Below are 12412 nucleotides of genomic sequence, written 5' to 3'. Positions count from 1 at the left end.
AGGACACGAGGCTCCTTCTGCAAGAGCCGTGTGCGTCTTAGCAGAGGGGGAGGAAAAGATGCTCCACCAAGGAGATTGGCTTCTGCAACAGCTGAAAGCCAAGTGTTTTTTTTTGGGGGGGGGGTCTGCCTGTGTCTGTTTGGCGGGGCAGCCCCCTTTTTTTCTCTCTCCCTCCTTCTGCCGCTTTTCAAGGAAGTGACCGAGCGGAGCGTCAGCGAAGGAGCCTGTTTTCCTTTTGCGAAGGGACCCACCCCGAGGGCGGAGCCCGCCTTCCTTCCCCTCGCCGCTCGTGTCCCGCCTTTGCTCTCGCCCCGCGCCGATGCCGAGGGCTGCCTTGCTCCAGGTACGTGTCCCGGCAACTCTTCTTCGCAGCTTCCTTCTGGGGAGGTTGGCGTGCAGGGCGGGGGGGGGGGGGCAGCCCTGGTCCTCTCTGAGCGCAGAAGCGTCTCCAATGGGTGCAAGTCGCTTGCTTAGGTCTCAGGAGGGACAGGGTTTGGGTGCTTTGGAGCCGGCCGTGTCCGTGGAAGAGCTCGCTCGCATTAGTGGGCTTTTCCTCCTGCTCTCTCGCGTCGTCTCCCCACCCAAACACCCCTTATCTCCATTCATCATGTGGGGCGGGGGGAAGCCGGGCAGCTGGAGGCAACGAGCATCTTCCTTGTGCGCCGTGCAGCATGCTCCGCTCCAGCTTCCCTTCTTCCCCGTTTCCATGGAAACACCAGACCATCGTCACCATACAGACTTCAGAATGACACCCGGCAATGTCCCTTGTGTGTTTCGGATGGGTGCGTTTGTGTCCGGGTCGGACACGCGTTGGTTGCCTTCTCACGTTCGGCGAGGAGCAGGTGGGGGAGGGAACGGGGTTGCCCAGGAAAGCAGACATTTGTGACATTCTATGGACGGCCGCTTTGCTGAAGTTGCTTTGCCATCCACCAACAGGAGGTGGTGGTTGTCTAAAATAATGAGCTTTGGCTGATGAAATGCAACAGGGTGCTCAAGGAGACGCAGCCTGTCTCTCTCCAGATCGTTGCTTCCACATTTTACAGCCAAGGGAGGAAATGGCTGGTGGGAATTGCTGCTCGACTGTGTGTCAAGTTGTGCCTGAATGAAGGGGCTTACCTTGCCTCTGTCAAGAATGTTTGCTAGTGCTGCTTAAGACCAGGGTTGTCCAAATTTTGTTGCACTCCCGACTCGACTCAGCCCCAGACCCCCGGCCCCTGATAAGGCATGATGGGAATTGCAGTCCAATGACAACTGCTGGACCACTAACCCTCTCCCTGAGTTAGACTAAGGTGATAACACAGCTGTTGGAGCAGATGTTTAGGTCCATTGGGCACTGCAGTTCTACAGAATAACTTTTGCGTCCGACATGTACAAACAAGGAGAGAAGGATACTTTTGTAAGTAGCCTTATTTCTAAGAGTGTGAGTTACTGCTACTAATGCTGCTGCTGCTGCTGCTATTTGTTGCTTGGATCTACTTATACCTCCATAAGAGCTAGTTTGTCACTGAAAGGTTTTGATCTCGAAAATGCTTGGAAGTCCCCCATCATCCTTCCCCCTTTTGTATTGACCCATCGGTGCAAATGTGTGAAAGATTCCAACTGTGGCAAGGATAAGAGTATGTTTTGTGGATATTTATAAACTGGTCTTTCTCTGTGTTGTTTTTTTTTAAAATATCGTAAGGCATTTTTATAGTTTTATTCAGCATTTTTTGTAAAATGTAACAAAAGTGGCAAAGCTACTTCTTTATTGTTGTGTGAGTATTCACGGAAGAGAAACTTATTCACCAGTCACATAAAGTGGATAGTGCAGGGGTTGGCTGTTCTTTGGGTCAGAGTTGTGTGTGATGGACATTAAATCTGACATTAAAATACTTGAAAGCAGTCATGTCACACCTCCATCACTTAACAACTATTAAAAATTGGCAGTTAGACATCCACAGGCTTTTCCTGTGAGGTTTGCCAAAACTTCATCTTCTCAATGGGATGTAAGGTGTTATTATGGATAGATAAATGCAATCTTTAGTAGTCTGCTATTAAAACTAGTCTGCTTAAGTAGTTTGCTATTTATTAAAAAGTGTCTATTTTTACCTTTCCCCCCCTTTACAAGCGGAACATTTTTTTGAATCTATGGTCTTATGACAGGTGTTAGCTTTTGTCCCAAACACCATCGTCATTATTTAAATGGAGATTGCATATGAAAATGGTGAAGTTTATTGAGTGGGCTTGTGATAGTTTATTGGTGTGTGCTGTTTGCTATAGTTCCAACTGTATGCCAAAGTTGTAAAGTATACATTTATTTAGGGAAATATTGTGGCAGTTTCCTTCTTACTTTCTATTCTAGACAGAATCTATTTGAAACATTCAGCTTGAGGAAGAGCTGAGGTTAGTTAATTCCCAGGAAATTTGTTGGCCTAAGCGACTTCAAGCTTTCTGATGTATAAGCCTGACAGGTATTGTGTTCTTTATTGCTTCTGATGATTTTGGATCAGGCTGACTTCAGTGTTTGTAGAGATGCAGCACACTTTGTCAATGATGTTTTCTGAACCTTTTCCATTAAAAAAAACCCCAGGGAGCATTCTAGGTGGAATAGTAGATGTGGACTTGCAAAATGTACCTTATTTATTTTTATAAGTTGTACTTTTCTCACTTCTTATCAGATGAAGACTAACCATATATAATACTAAAACTTAATACTGTGTGTGTATATTCACACACACACACACCAAGCTATATACAGCCAACAACAGCCCTCACCCCCCACCCCCAATATAGCATTGAACAAATCGCCATTCATCAGAGCATGCATGACAGCTGCTTTTAAATTGCTTCCTATTTTAGCTGTCCCTATACAGAAAGCTCTTTGTTCAATATATATGGCAAGCTTAATGCATACAATCTTCTTCTTGCCCAGGGTTCCATAAATCCACTTGCCAGCAGCAAGCACCCCTGATTCTGCCCCACATGTCCAACACAGATTGTTTTTCTGAGGGGCTACTGCATGGTGTGAGGCAGCAGCGAGGCATTGCTGGCAGTGTTCAAAATTAGCCACGTGCCCGACACCTGGCTATTGGCCACTTGTGACCAAGTGAAGATGCCTAGCACCACCTGGAGTCCTGTGTCCAGTTCTGGGTGCCACAATTTAAGAAGGATATTAAGAAGCTGGAACATGCGCAGAGGAGGGTAACTAGGATGATCCAGGGTCTAGAAGCCAAGCCTTATGAGGAATGATTGAGGGAGTTGGGTTTATTTAGCCTGGAAAAGAGGAGATATGATACCCATCTTCAAATATCTCAAGGGCTGTCACATGGAAGATGGAGCAATCTTGTTTTCTCCTTCTCTAGATGGTAGGAACGAAGCCAGTGGATTCAAGTTACAAGAAAGGAGATTCTGACTAAACATCAGGAAGAGCTTTCTGATGGTAAGAGCTGTTTGACAGTGGAACAGACTCCCTCTGAAGGTGGTGGACTCTCCTTCTTTGGAGGTTTTTAAGCAGAGGTTGGAGGGCCATCTGCAATGGATGCTTTAGTTGAGATTCCTGCTATGCAGGGGGTTGATGACCCTCAGGATCCCTTCCAACTTTACAATTATATGATTCTGTGATTAAGATATTATGGTGAAATGGAACTGAGTGTCATCAGCATACTGATAGCAATATGCTATCATTACGAAACTCCCTAATGATCATTCCGTTCCCAACAATTTCATGTAGATATTAAATAGCACTGGAGATAAGAGAGTCCCCTTCAGCACCCCATTGTGTAGCTACCAGGAGGCTCAAAGGCAATGCTATTCTCTGGACTTGGTCCTAAAGGCAGGATTGGAACCGGTGTAATACAGTCAGTGCTGGTCTCAAGGCTAACTACTTGCATGCGTGCCAACACACACACACACACAGAGAGAGAGAGAGAGAGAGAGAGAGAGAGAGAGAGAGAGAGAGACAGACAGACAGACAGATGTTTTGTATAAAAAATGAAAACCACAAAACTTGAAACTAAATTTATTTTAATTTGCAAGTAATACAACAAGCATTTACCTGTGGGTGGTGTATGTTAACAAATGCCACAAAGATTTTGTTTGACAAAGTTTACTAAGAAGATAAAATAGGTGGTACTTAGGAAACAGGGTTTTACCCTCATAAATAAGTTTTAATAAATCTTATTGTAACATTCTGGGTTTGTCTCTCTAGAAATATCTTTTAAGAGCTATAACCTTCTGCTGGTAATATCTGTCAAGAAGCATCATGTCTTTCTGTCGGGCACGGCAGCAGAGGGGAAGGAAAGGAAGCAGCACATGGTGTTCCCAGTATTGACCTTGAAAGTGAAATGAAGAGCTAGCATTGGAAATAAAGCAATAGGTAGTGTTGTGCAGCTCTTATAGAAAGTAAACATGATCCCCTTGTGGGTGTTCAGATGGGGGGGGACACAAACTCCTTTAACACTTATTGTTTGGAAATGGCAACATTTCTATGTTCAAGTTTCTGAAGTGGAGTTTTAATGGGAGAGGGATAGAAATAGATCATATTTTAAACTATTTCATATATTTCCTATCCAAGGTTTTAGAGTCTGCAGAGGTAACCAGTTTAAAGTGCTTTTTCAAGTTGTTCCTTTTTGGTCTTGTCAGTGCCGTGTCATTGGCAGCTAAGAGCAAATGTTCTGAAAATGTTTGTCTGTTTTATCAAAACGCATTCAGTGACCTCTTAACAGGGTCTGCATCCATTATGGGTGTTAGTAACATGTATCTTTGTTTGTGTGTGTCTGAAAGATGTCACATTTTCTTTTCTTTTTTTAATGAGCAAAGTTTCAAAATGTAGCTTTATATAGCTGCTTTCTACATTTCCCATATTTCCCTCCATCTGTAAAAAAAATCAACCCCTGCTATAATCTGGAACATGCGTTGGACCCTAAGATATAATCAAGATCAAAGGATCAAAGAAGGGTATGACCCAGTGACCATAGACTACCCCATAACTAGTGCTACATTTCAGAGATGGTCCCAATATTGCCATGTATCATCTAATGTTAATTTTGTGAGATTTACTTTTTGTGAGGGTGACATTAAATACGTTGCTGCTCTTGGGTAGAAAAGAGTTGGATTCATCACAGTAACATGAGTTTAACCTTTTTAAAAACAAACGTTTTCTCATCTTTTTTGCAGTTAACTTTCCGAATTATTTGGATTGCTTTCTGGAGATTTTGCATTGCCGCTTTAAATCATGGACATCGTTGGGTTTCTGAAGTCTCAATTCATTTGCCACCTCCTTATCAGTTATGTATTTATAGTGTCGGGACTGATAATCAACTTCATTCAACTCTTCACATTAATCCTCTGGCCGTTCAACAAGCAACTTTTCAGGAAGGTCAATTGCAAGCTGGCTTATTGCATTTCAAGCCGTAAGACATTTTTATACCTTTTATTTCTGTTGTGTTGTGGGAGGGTGAATTTTAAATGCATAAAGCATTCCATGTTGCTTTTGCCAGATGTGTGTTGGGGCATATGTTTCATCATACTTTTGGTGGGGGGGCGAGGAAGAATCTCCTAGTTGTTCCTAAATAAATCACATGATTGTGGCACACACAAAAGCCATGTAGAAGTGTCTTCCAAGTTTAGCAACAGTGCCAAGTTTTACTGTGATTATGAAGATAGTGATAAATAACTTCTACAAATCACAGGATGAATTTCTTTGGATACCACAAAGGCTAAGACAGCTGCATTTGTTACAACCATATAAAATATCACAAAGTACTGAGCAATTACATTATCGTTGCTTTTGGGTTTCCCTCAGACGAACATAGCTTGTGTTTTTTTGTCTCTAATGGTTAGGCTGCAGATAGTTGAGCTTCTTTTCTTCCCACACTCTGCTCTCCTCAATTTCCTAAGTATATATTATTGAGCAGCCTCCCCTTTCTACTCATGGAAACCTTTGTTACTGGCAGATAGTTCCAACTGGATACATTTCTACAGATTTGCACAATGAGGGCTTTTCAGTCTATGTTTCAAACACAATTGGATTAGAAAAATGAAACTATTCTGCATTATTGTTGTTGAATTCCAGGTTCTAAGGATTTTCTGCCATTCTGTTTTTGGCTTCTAAATGTCCCAGAATGACTCTAAGCAACAAAGCGTCCATGCAGAGTGTCTGTGAGTGGCATGTACTATGCACATGAGTTACAATCACATACCACTGTGCAGTTCAAAAATTTCCTTTTTGTAAACAACAACAACCTAGTTAGGAGATAGGTTATGAGCTGCCAGCAAGGCTAAATTTCTAACAAACTCTATCTTCTGTGATAGCTTTAATGAAGCAAAGTATGAGATTGTCACAAGGTATGTCCAGCCCATGGAAACAATAAAAGTGGTTTGAAACCATTTTATCACAAAAGAAAAGCTGGTGGGAACCAGGGGACACACACAACTGCCTCATAGTCTCTTAACCCTGGTTAAATGGCAGCCTACATACTACTTGCATGAGTCTTGAATTGGCTGCTTTCAAAAATGCCCCATTCCCACCTCCCACTCCCAAATAAACCTTGAACTCAAGGGAATCTTCCTCTATCTGAAACAGTCTCTCTCCAGAGAGACAGACAAGAGCTGAAGTCTGTGAATAATCTCTATAGCGGGTAACGGGCTCCCTGGTGGCCACTTTCAGAGGAGTGATTTTTCTCCCCCACAGCCTGCTTTGATGACAGATGTGCTTGCCTTTCTAAGAGAACCAAAGGGATAGTGTGTGTGTGTGTGTGTGTGTGTGTGTGTGTGTGTGTGTGTGGCACGGGTGTTAGTTGTCTTGGTTCCTAATTTTCTTTCTGAATAAATAAAGACGATGCCAATAGCTATTCTTGTGTGCTTCAAAGGGATGTTATTAAATCTCTGGATCAAATTACACTGTACAAATTATGACATTTGGATATAGATGCGATGAAATCATTCTCCAGTGAATGGCAAAGCTCTTTGGTTTTAACCAGGGGCTGAGTGGAGAGTTTAGAATACTTGCCCTTGGAGGAGGAAAAAGTAGAAAAAGGAGTGGCAGTGAAAAGAATAATTTTTGCAACAGGTTTTTTGAAACTCTAGTAGAATAATGGTTAAACAAATAGTTAAGTTGACCAATAAAAAGGGAATGGTCTTTAGCAGATGTGAAGTATCAAAATTATCTCTCACAATAATGTAACATATGGCTGTTGAAATACTGATGGCAGAGTATTCCCAGGGTTAGAATATGCTGAATGAAGTTTTTGTATACGAAGCTTGAAATGGAGACTCTGTTATGTGTGGTAAGTCGGGGACTGGTGCTATTTAACCTATTCATAGGTAATTTATAGTCTGCGGGTAAGCAATGAGGAAGCAAAGTCTGTAGTTGAAACTATGTTATGTGGAAAGTAAAATCCAAAGCAAATACTGAAGAACCCAAGAAAGTTCTCTCCTCAAGCTTAGATCCAGAAAGTGGCAAGGGAAATGTAAAGTGGTGCAAGGACTATTTTTTCTATGCTGTTTCTATGTTTTCTAGACCGTCTAGAAATTATTTTTCCAGTGTGTGCTTGCTGAGAGACACACAGTGACACCACTTAATGTGTCTAGCATTTGAGAAGCAGGATCGTTAGAGGCTTGGGCCAGTCTTAATATATCTCTCCTTTTAACAAAGTACATAAAAGAGGTGAGGGCTGGAGAAGCTGAGTGTACTTTCAACATCTTTCTGTGAGAGTGAGTTAGTGTGTGAGCCTACTTGGGGCATAGTGCAAATTGTCAGAGTTTTTAAAGTATGTACAGCTTTTGGAACAACTTAATGAAAGGGTACAGCACCTACTTTTCTTGTGACTAGGTATTTTGTCATTTTTGTTATCCCACAAATTCTTTTGTGTCTTGAACACGTTCCTAAAATAACAAAGGTGTTTTTGCCACCTTAAACAGTGGCATAAGGACATAATAAACCTGTTCATCTTTAAGGCGTCATAAGTCCAGGGCATAAAAAGAAAATAGCTACCCCTCTGGGAAATGAGATTCCTGCCACTGTCCTAGTCTTTCAGTGTCCTCGGGTGATTTTTCTTGTGAAGTAAGTGTACAGCGCATAGCAAGAAGGAAACTGGCCAGTAGAACAATGGGAAGACATTCTTTCTGAATTCCTAGTGTGTGGGGGAAAGCAAGTTAGGAGGAATCCTATGCTTGCTACTCAAGCTACCCAACCAGGGATAGAAAAGAGAACTGCTGCTACAAGAATATGAGTCTAAAAATAAAGAAGGAGGCGGTGGCAGGCAGGCAGGAGAGTAGGTTTGCAAGAGTAGAGTGAGTGGGAGTCCTTGTGTTTGGGCCCCCCTCAGACCTGATATTTATTTATTAATAAAATTTATATGCTGCCCTTCATCTGAGAATCACAGGGTGGTTTTCAGTGTACCCCTAGATATGATTTAGCCTATTGAATTTTCATGTTCTTTGGGGATCTGTCGTTAGGTTAGCCAGCGTACTCACTGGAGCTGTTCAAGAATTGAAATTGTAGAATGATTTTCTGAAGGGGGGGGTGAAAACATGGCTGAATGCTAATTCTTACAAAAACTTCTCTGTGTCTGTCTGTTAATCCAGATGATTACACTGGATATCTGCTTGAAAAGGAATGTGAGATCATTCTTGTGAGCCTGCACAAACTCACTGGTCAGATTTCTACACACCACACTAGAATGGGGCGGTGTCTGCCATGATGTAGTGTGGCACCAACAACCAGAACTGGCAGCAAGCAGCATAGATTTGCACTTGTTACAGGCTTTGCTGCCTTTCCACACTGGGTATTCTGAAACATCTGGTTTTCTCTTTTAGTGGCTAATTTTCTTTACCACCCTATCCATCCACTCCTCTTGTAGGGACTCAACTGGAAAATTTTATATCACATTTTTAGAACATAATTCTTCCATTTTGATTTAGAAATTGAAGAAATAAGATGATAATAAGTACTAAAAATGGAACTCCAGTGCATTGTTGATGGTGTTTAATTGCCGCCCCCCTGGCACTCAGTTTGTGAGTGCATATCAGATTTCCTTATTGTCCATTGTAACAGTGCCTGTAATGTTAATAGAGAAGAAAAAGACATTGTTGCACAAATGAGAGGATTGTCTTTCGCTTGCCAAGTATTTATTTAGAGTTATTTTCCCGTTTGACCTCTTCTACACACACCTTAGTTGAAAAATGTTATAGTCTTTTCAAATTATCTATGTTTTATTTTTGGCATTAGGTAGACTACTTTTTCATTTGAGCTTATATTTGTATATTGGCATAGTTAAAACTAAATGTTAGATTTGGAAGCCTTTAGGTATTGAGAGGACTTGATCTCTGACTAAAGTTCACTAGGTGTGGGCATTTAAAACACTGTGATATTCTGCTTGCCTTCCTTCTGCCTCCTTTTCAGTAGCCTTTGGATATATATTTAGTGCAAAATAAAAAGGTAAGTGTTTAAAATGGGGTTTCACCTACTGTATAAGGAGTCAGGAAGATCTAATAAGCCCCTAGTTTAAATAGGATTGGGAAATAAAGAAACATAAAGGGGAAAAAACCAATTCTTAATTAGCTCAGCAAGGCTCCTGCTTGCCTTCTGGTGGCTTATCTTGATTACATGACTGCATGGGGGTTACCCTAAACCCAGGGGTAGGCAACCTAAGGCCCGGGGGCCAGATCCAGCCCAATTGCCTTCTAAATCCGGCCCGCGGATGGTCCGGGAATCAGCATGTTTTTACATGAGTAGAATGTGTCCTTTTATTTAAAATGCATCTCTAGGTTAATTGTGGGGCCTGCCTGGTGTTTTTACATGAGTAGAATGTGTGATTTTATTTAAAATGTATCTCTGGGTTATTTGTGGGGCATAGGAATTCGTTCATTCCCCCCCCCCCAAAAAAATATAGTCCGGCCCCCCACATAGTCTGAGGGATGGTGGACTGGCCCATGGCCGAAAAAGGTTGCTGATCCCTGCCCTAAACTATCAGGGATGCGGGTGGCGCTGTGGCCTAAACCACTGAACCTCTGAGGCTTGCTGATCAGAAGGTCGTGGTTTGAATCCCCACAATGGGGTGAGCTCCTGTTGCTCTGTCCCAGCTCCTGCCAACCTAGCAGATAGAAAGCATGTCAGTGTAAGTAGATAAATAGGTACCGCTGCGGCGGGAAGATAAATGGTGTTTCCATGCACTCTGGTTTCCATTGCTGTGTTCCGTTGCACCAGAAGCGGTTTAGTCCTGCTGGCCACATGACCTGGACAGCTGTCTGTGGACAAATTCCGGCTCCCTCGGCCTGAAAGTGAGATGAGCACCGCAACCCCATAGTCGCCTTAACTGGCCTTAACCATTCAGGGTTCCTTTACCTTACCCTAAACTATCAAACTGGGGGGAATTGCTGTGATGAGTGACAATGCATCCCAACATGGTATCAGCCTCAATCTTATGCTGATGGAAAGGAAGGTGGTGGATTGGGGTTACAGGGAGAAATGTGTGTAAGCACCTGTGCTCTAAGCAAGTAAGAGAATTGGTGTGTGTAGGGGGAGGAATTGTGTGTGTGTGTATTAATGACTCTGGGCTTATGAATCAGAGGATCATCTGGTTCAACCCCCTGCAATGCAGGAATATGCAGCAGCCCCTTAAGGGGATTGAACCCTCAACCTTGATGTTATCAGCACCACACATGCTGTAACCAACTTTGTGAGGTTGCCTGTTTGATATAACACTGGATTGGTGTTCCTTTATTTTTAGGGAAGTTTTTGAACTTTTCTGTCCCTCTCTCATTTTGTACCTTTCCTACTGTTTGACTTTGAAATCTCTCTCTCTCTCAAACTCTGTAGCATCAGGAATGAGATTTCCTAAATGGTATTTTATCCCAGTTATAGTCTTCTGGTTTGTTTTTTTGTGTGTGTGTGTGTGTGTGTGTGTGTGTGTGTATTTTGAAAGGATACTGAAAATATGTAGCATGTATTCCCCAGAATACCATCTGGTTGACTTCTCTGGAAATAGCTATTTTCAGATCAATTGCTGGGAAGTTGCTATGAAAAGGTTTTCCATCTCAGTGTAGCGGTGATCTCAGGCGATGTCTGCAGCAGGCCAGATGAAGCTTTTAATGAAAATGGTAGTTTTTCTGGGGAATGGGAAGGATGTGCCCAGCATACGATTTGGCTTACATAAAATGTCTCTCTCCGTATCGTAACAGGGTAATAAAATATGGAGCTCCAAAGCTTTTAGAATATTGGAAGTTATGTGCAAATGGGAATCTCCTTTTTGTGCTCTAAAACACATTCTAGTACCTGTCATACTACATGACATAAACGGAACAACCAAAATGGAAAATTCTTCAGGGTAAATTTCTTTATGTAGATGTAGAGCCATTCATGCTGAAGAAACAAGTTAGGCTAGGCATGACAGCAGTACATGTTTTGTCTAGAGGTGTTACTTGTGACATTTGAAGTGGCAGAGCTGGAGAGTAGTAAAACTCGGTCAGTCCTCCCTTAAGGTAGTAGGGAAAGGTTAGCAGAATGCTTAAAATATTTGTCATTGTAGCAAACATATGTCCCACTTTGTGCAATCTTCTGAAAAGGTTTATTTGGCTGTTTTTTAGGAATTGGGGGGGGGGGGAGCCTGGCAACTTCCAAGATCTATTTTCTAGTTACGCCACATTAATTTTGGTTTAAGGAATGGGAAAAGGAGGCCAGCTCTTCAAATGTATCTAAATTGTTCAACATAGCTGAGATAATTTATGTCGGCTAATTAGGCTGCTGTCCTAGTTTAACTCTGTGAAGTTGTCTCTCTCTTTCTTTCTCTACCTTTCCCTGTGAGTTCTTATAAGACAGTGTTGCTCATGAACTTGGAGGTAAAACTGCTATTACAGAATCATTTATTCATCTCAATATAGTGAGTCTTGCTTAAGCTTCCCACTCTTCTGCTGCCATGCCCTCTGGAACCCTTTTGCCATTCCCTCTCCCCCCCCCCCCCCCCGCACTCTGGAGTTTTTGCACCAGGGCTTGTATGAATCAGAATTAGTGTCCAACTGGTGAAAGGGTCAGACAGTTACTTTCTGGAGTACAAAAGTCATTTGGGAGCCCTTTCTTCCTCCATTGACCTTGTGCAGTCCATACATGTCTATAGAACTGAAATAAATATCCCATGTCTTTTATGTGCACATGCATGTGTGAGAGAAGTATTACTTAAATATATGACTGTTGTGCTTGAAGCTAAGGTGTATATCCACAATAATCTGACAGGAAATTGGGCAATCTGATATCTTTCTTTAAAACCTTTACTTGAAGTCAGTGCTAGTAAGCTCCTGGATTGTGTTGGTTTTGAAGATGCTCATCTCTCCCACTCCACCTCATGTGCACAGTGAAGGCTTGACTATAAATAATAAGGTTTAATTAATGCTCCTTGAATTTTTATCCCTTTAAAAAAAAACCTGACTGCAAATGAGT

At 42.1% G+C, this 12412-nt stretch overlaps 1 protein-coding gene across 8 annotated transcripts in view; it reads left to right on the top strand.

Annotated features, from left to right (window-relative positions):
* Positions 1–263: 263 nt before the first annotated feature.
* The window catches only part of AGPAT4 (1-acylglycerol-3-phosphate O-acyltransferase 4), a 38711-nt gene continuing 26562 nt past the window's right edge, over positions 264–12412 (top strand). For 2 of the 8 annotated variants that reach the window (XR_014546177.1, XR_014546178.1), the window contains exons 1-2: positions 4207–4354; positions 5155–5390. Coding sequence is in view for 3 of the 8 variants with exons in the window: in XM_083605893.1 (XP_083462019.1) it covers positions 5213–5390 (178 nt within the window). In the remaining 5 variants the exon portion in view is untranslated. Of the gene's footprint in view, positions 344–2304; positions 2451–3295; positions 3419–3974; positions 4355–5154; positions 5391–6937; positions 7646–10042; positions 10098–12412 lie in introns of those variants that run through there. The other 6 variants (XM_083605895.1, XM_083605893.1, XM_083605894.1 and 3 more) reach the window with 6 other exon arrangements.

This window comes from Podarcis filfolensis, assembly GCF_964270895.1.
Source record: "Podarcis filfolensis genome assembly, chromosome: 3".
NCBI lineage: Eukaryota > Metazoa > Chordata > Lepidosauria > Squamata > Lacertidae > Podarcis > Podarcis filfolensis.
This window is presented reverse-complemented; position numbering and strand designations above follow the sequence as displayed.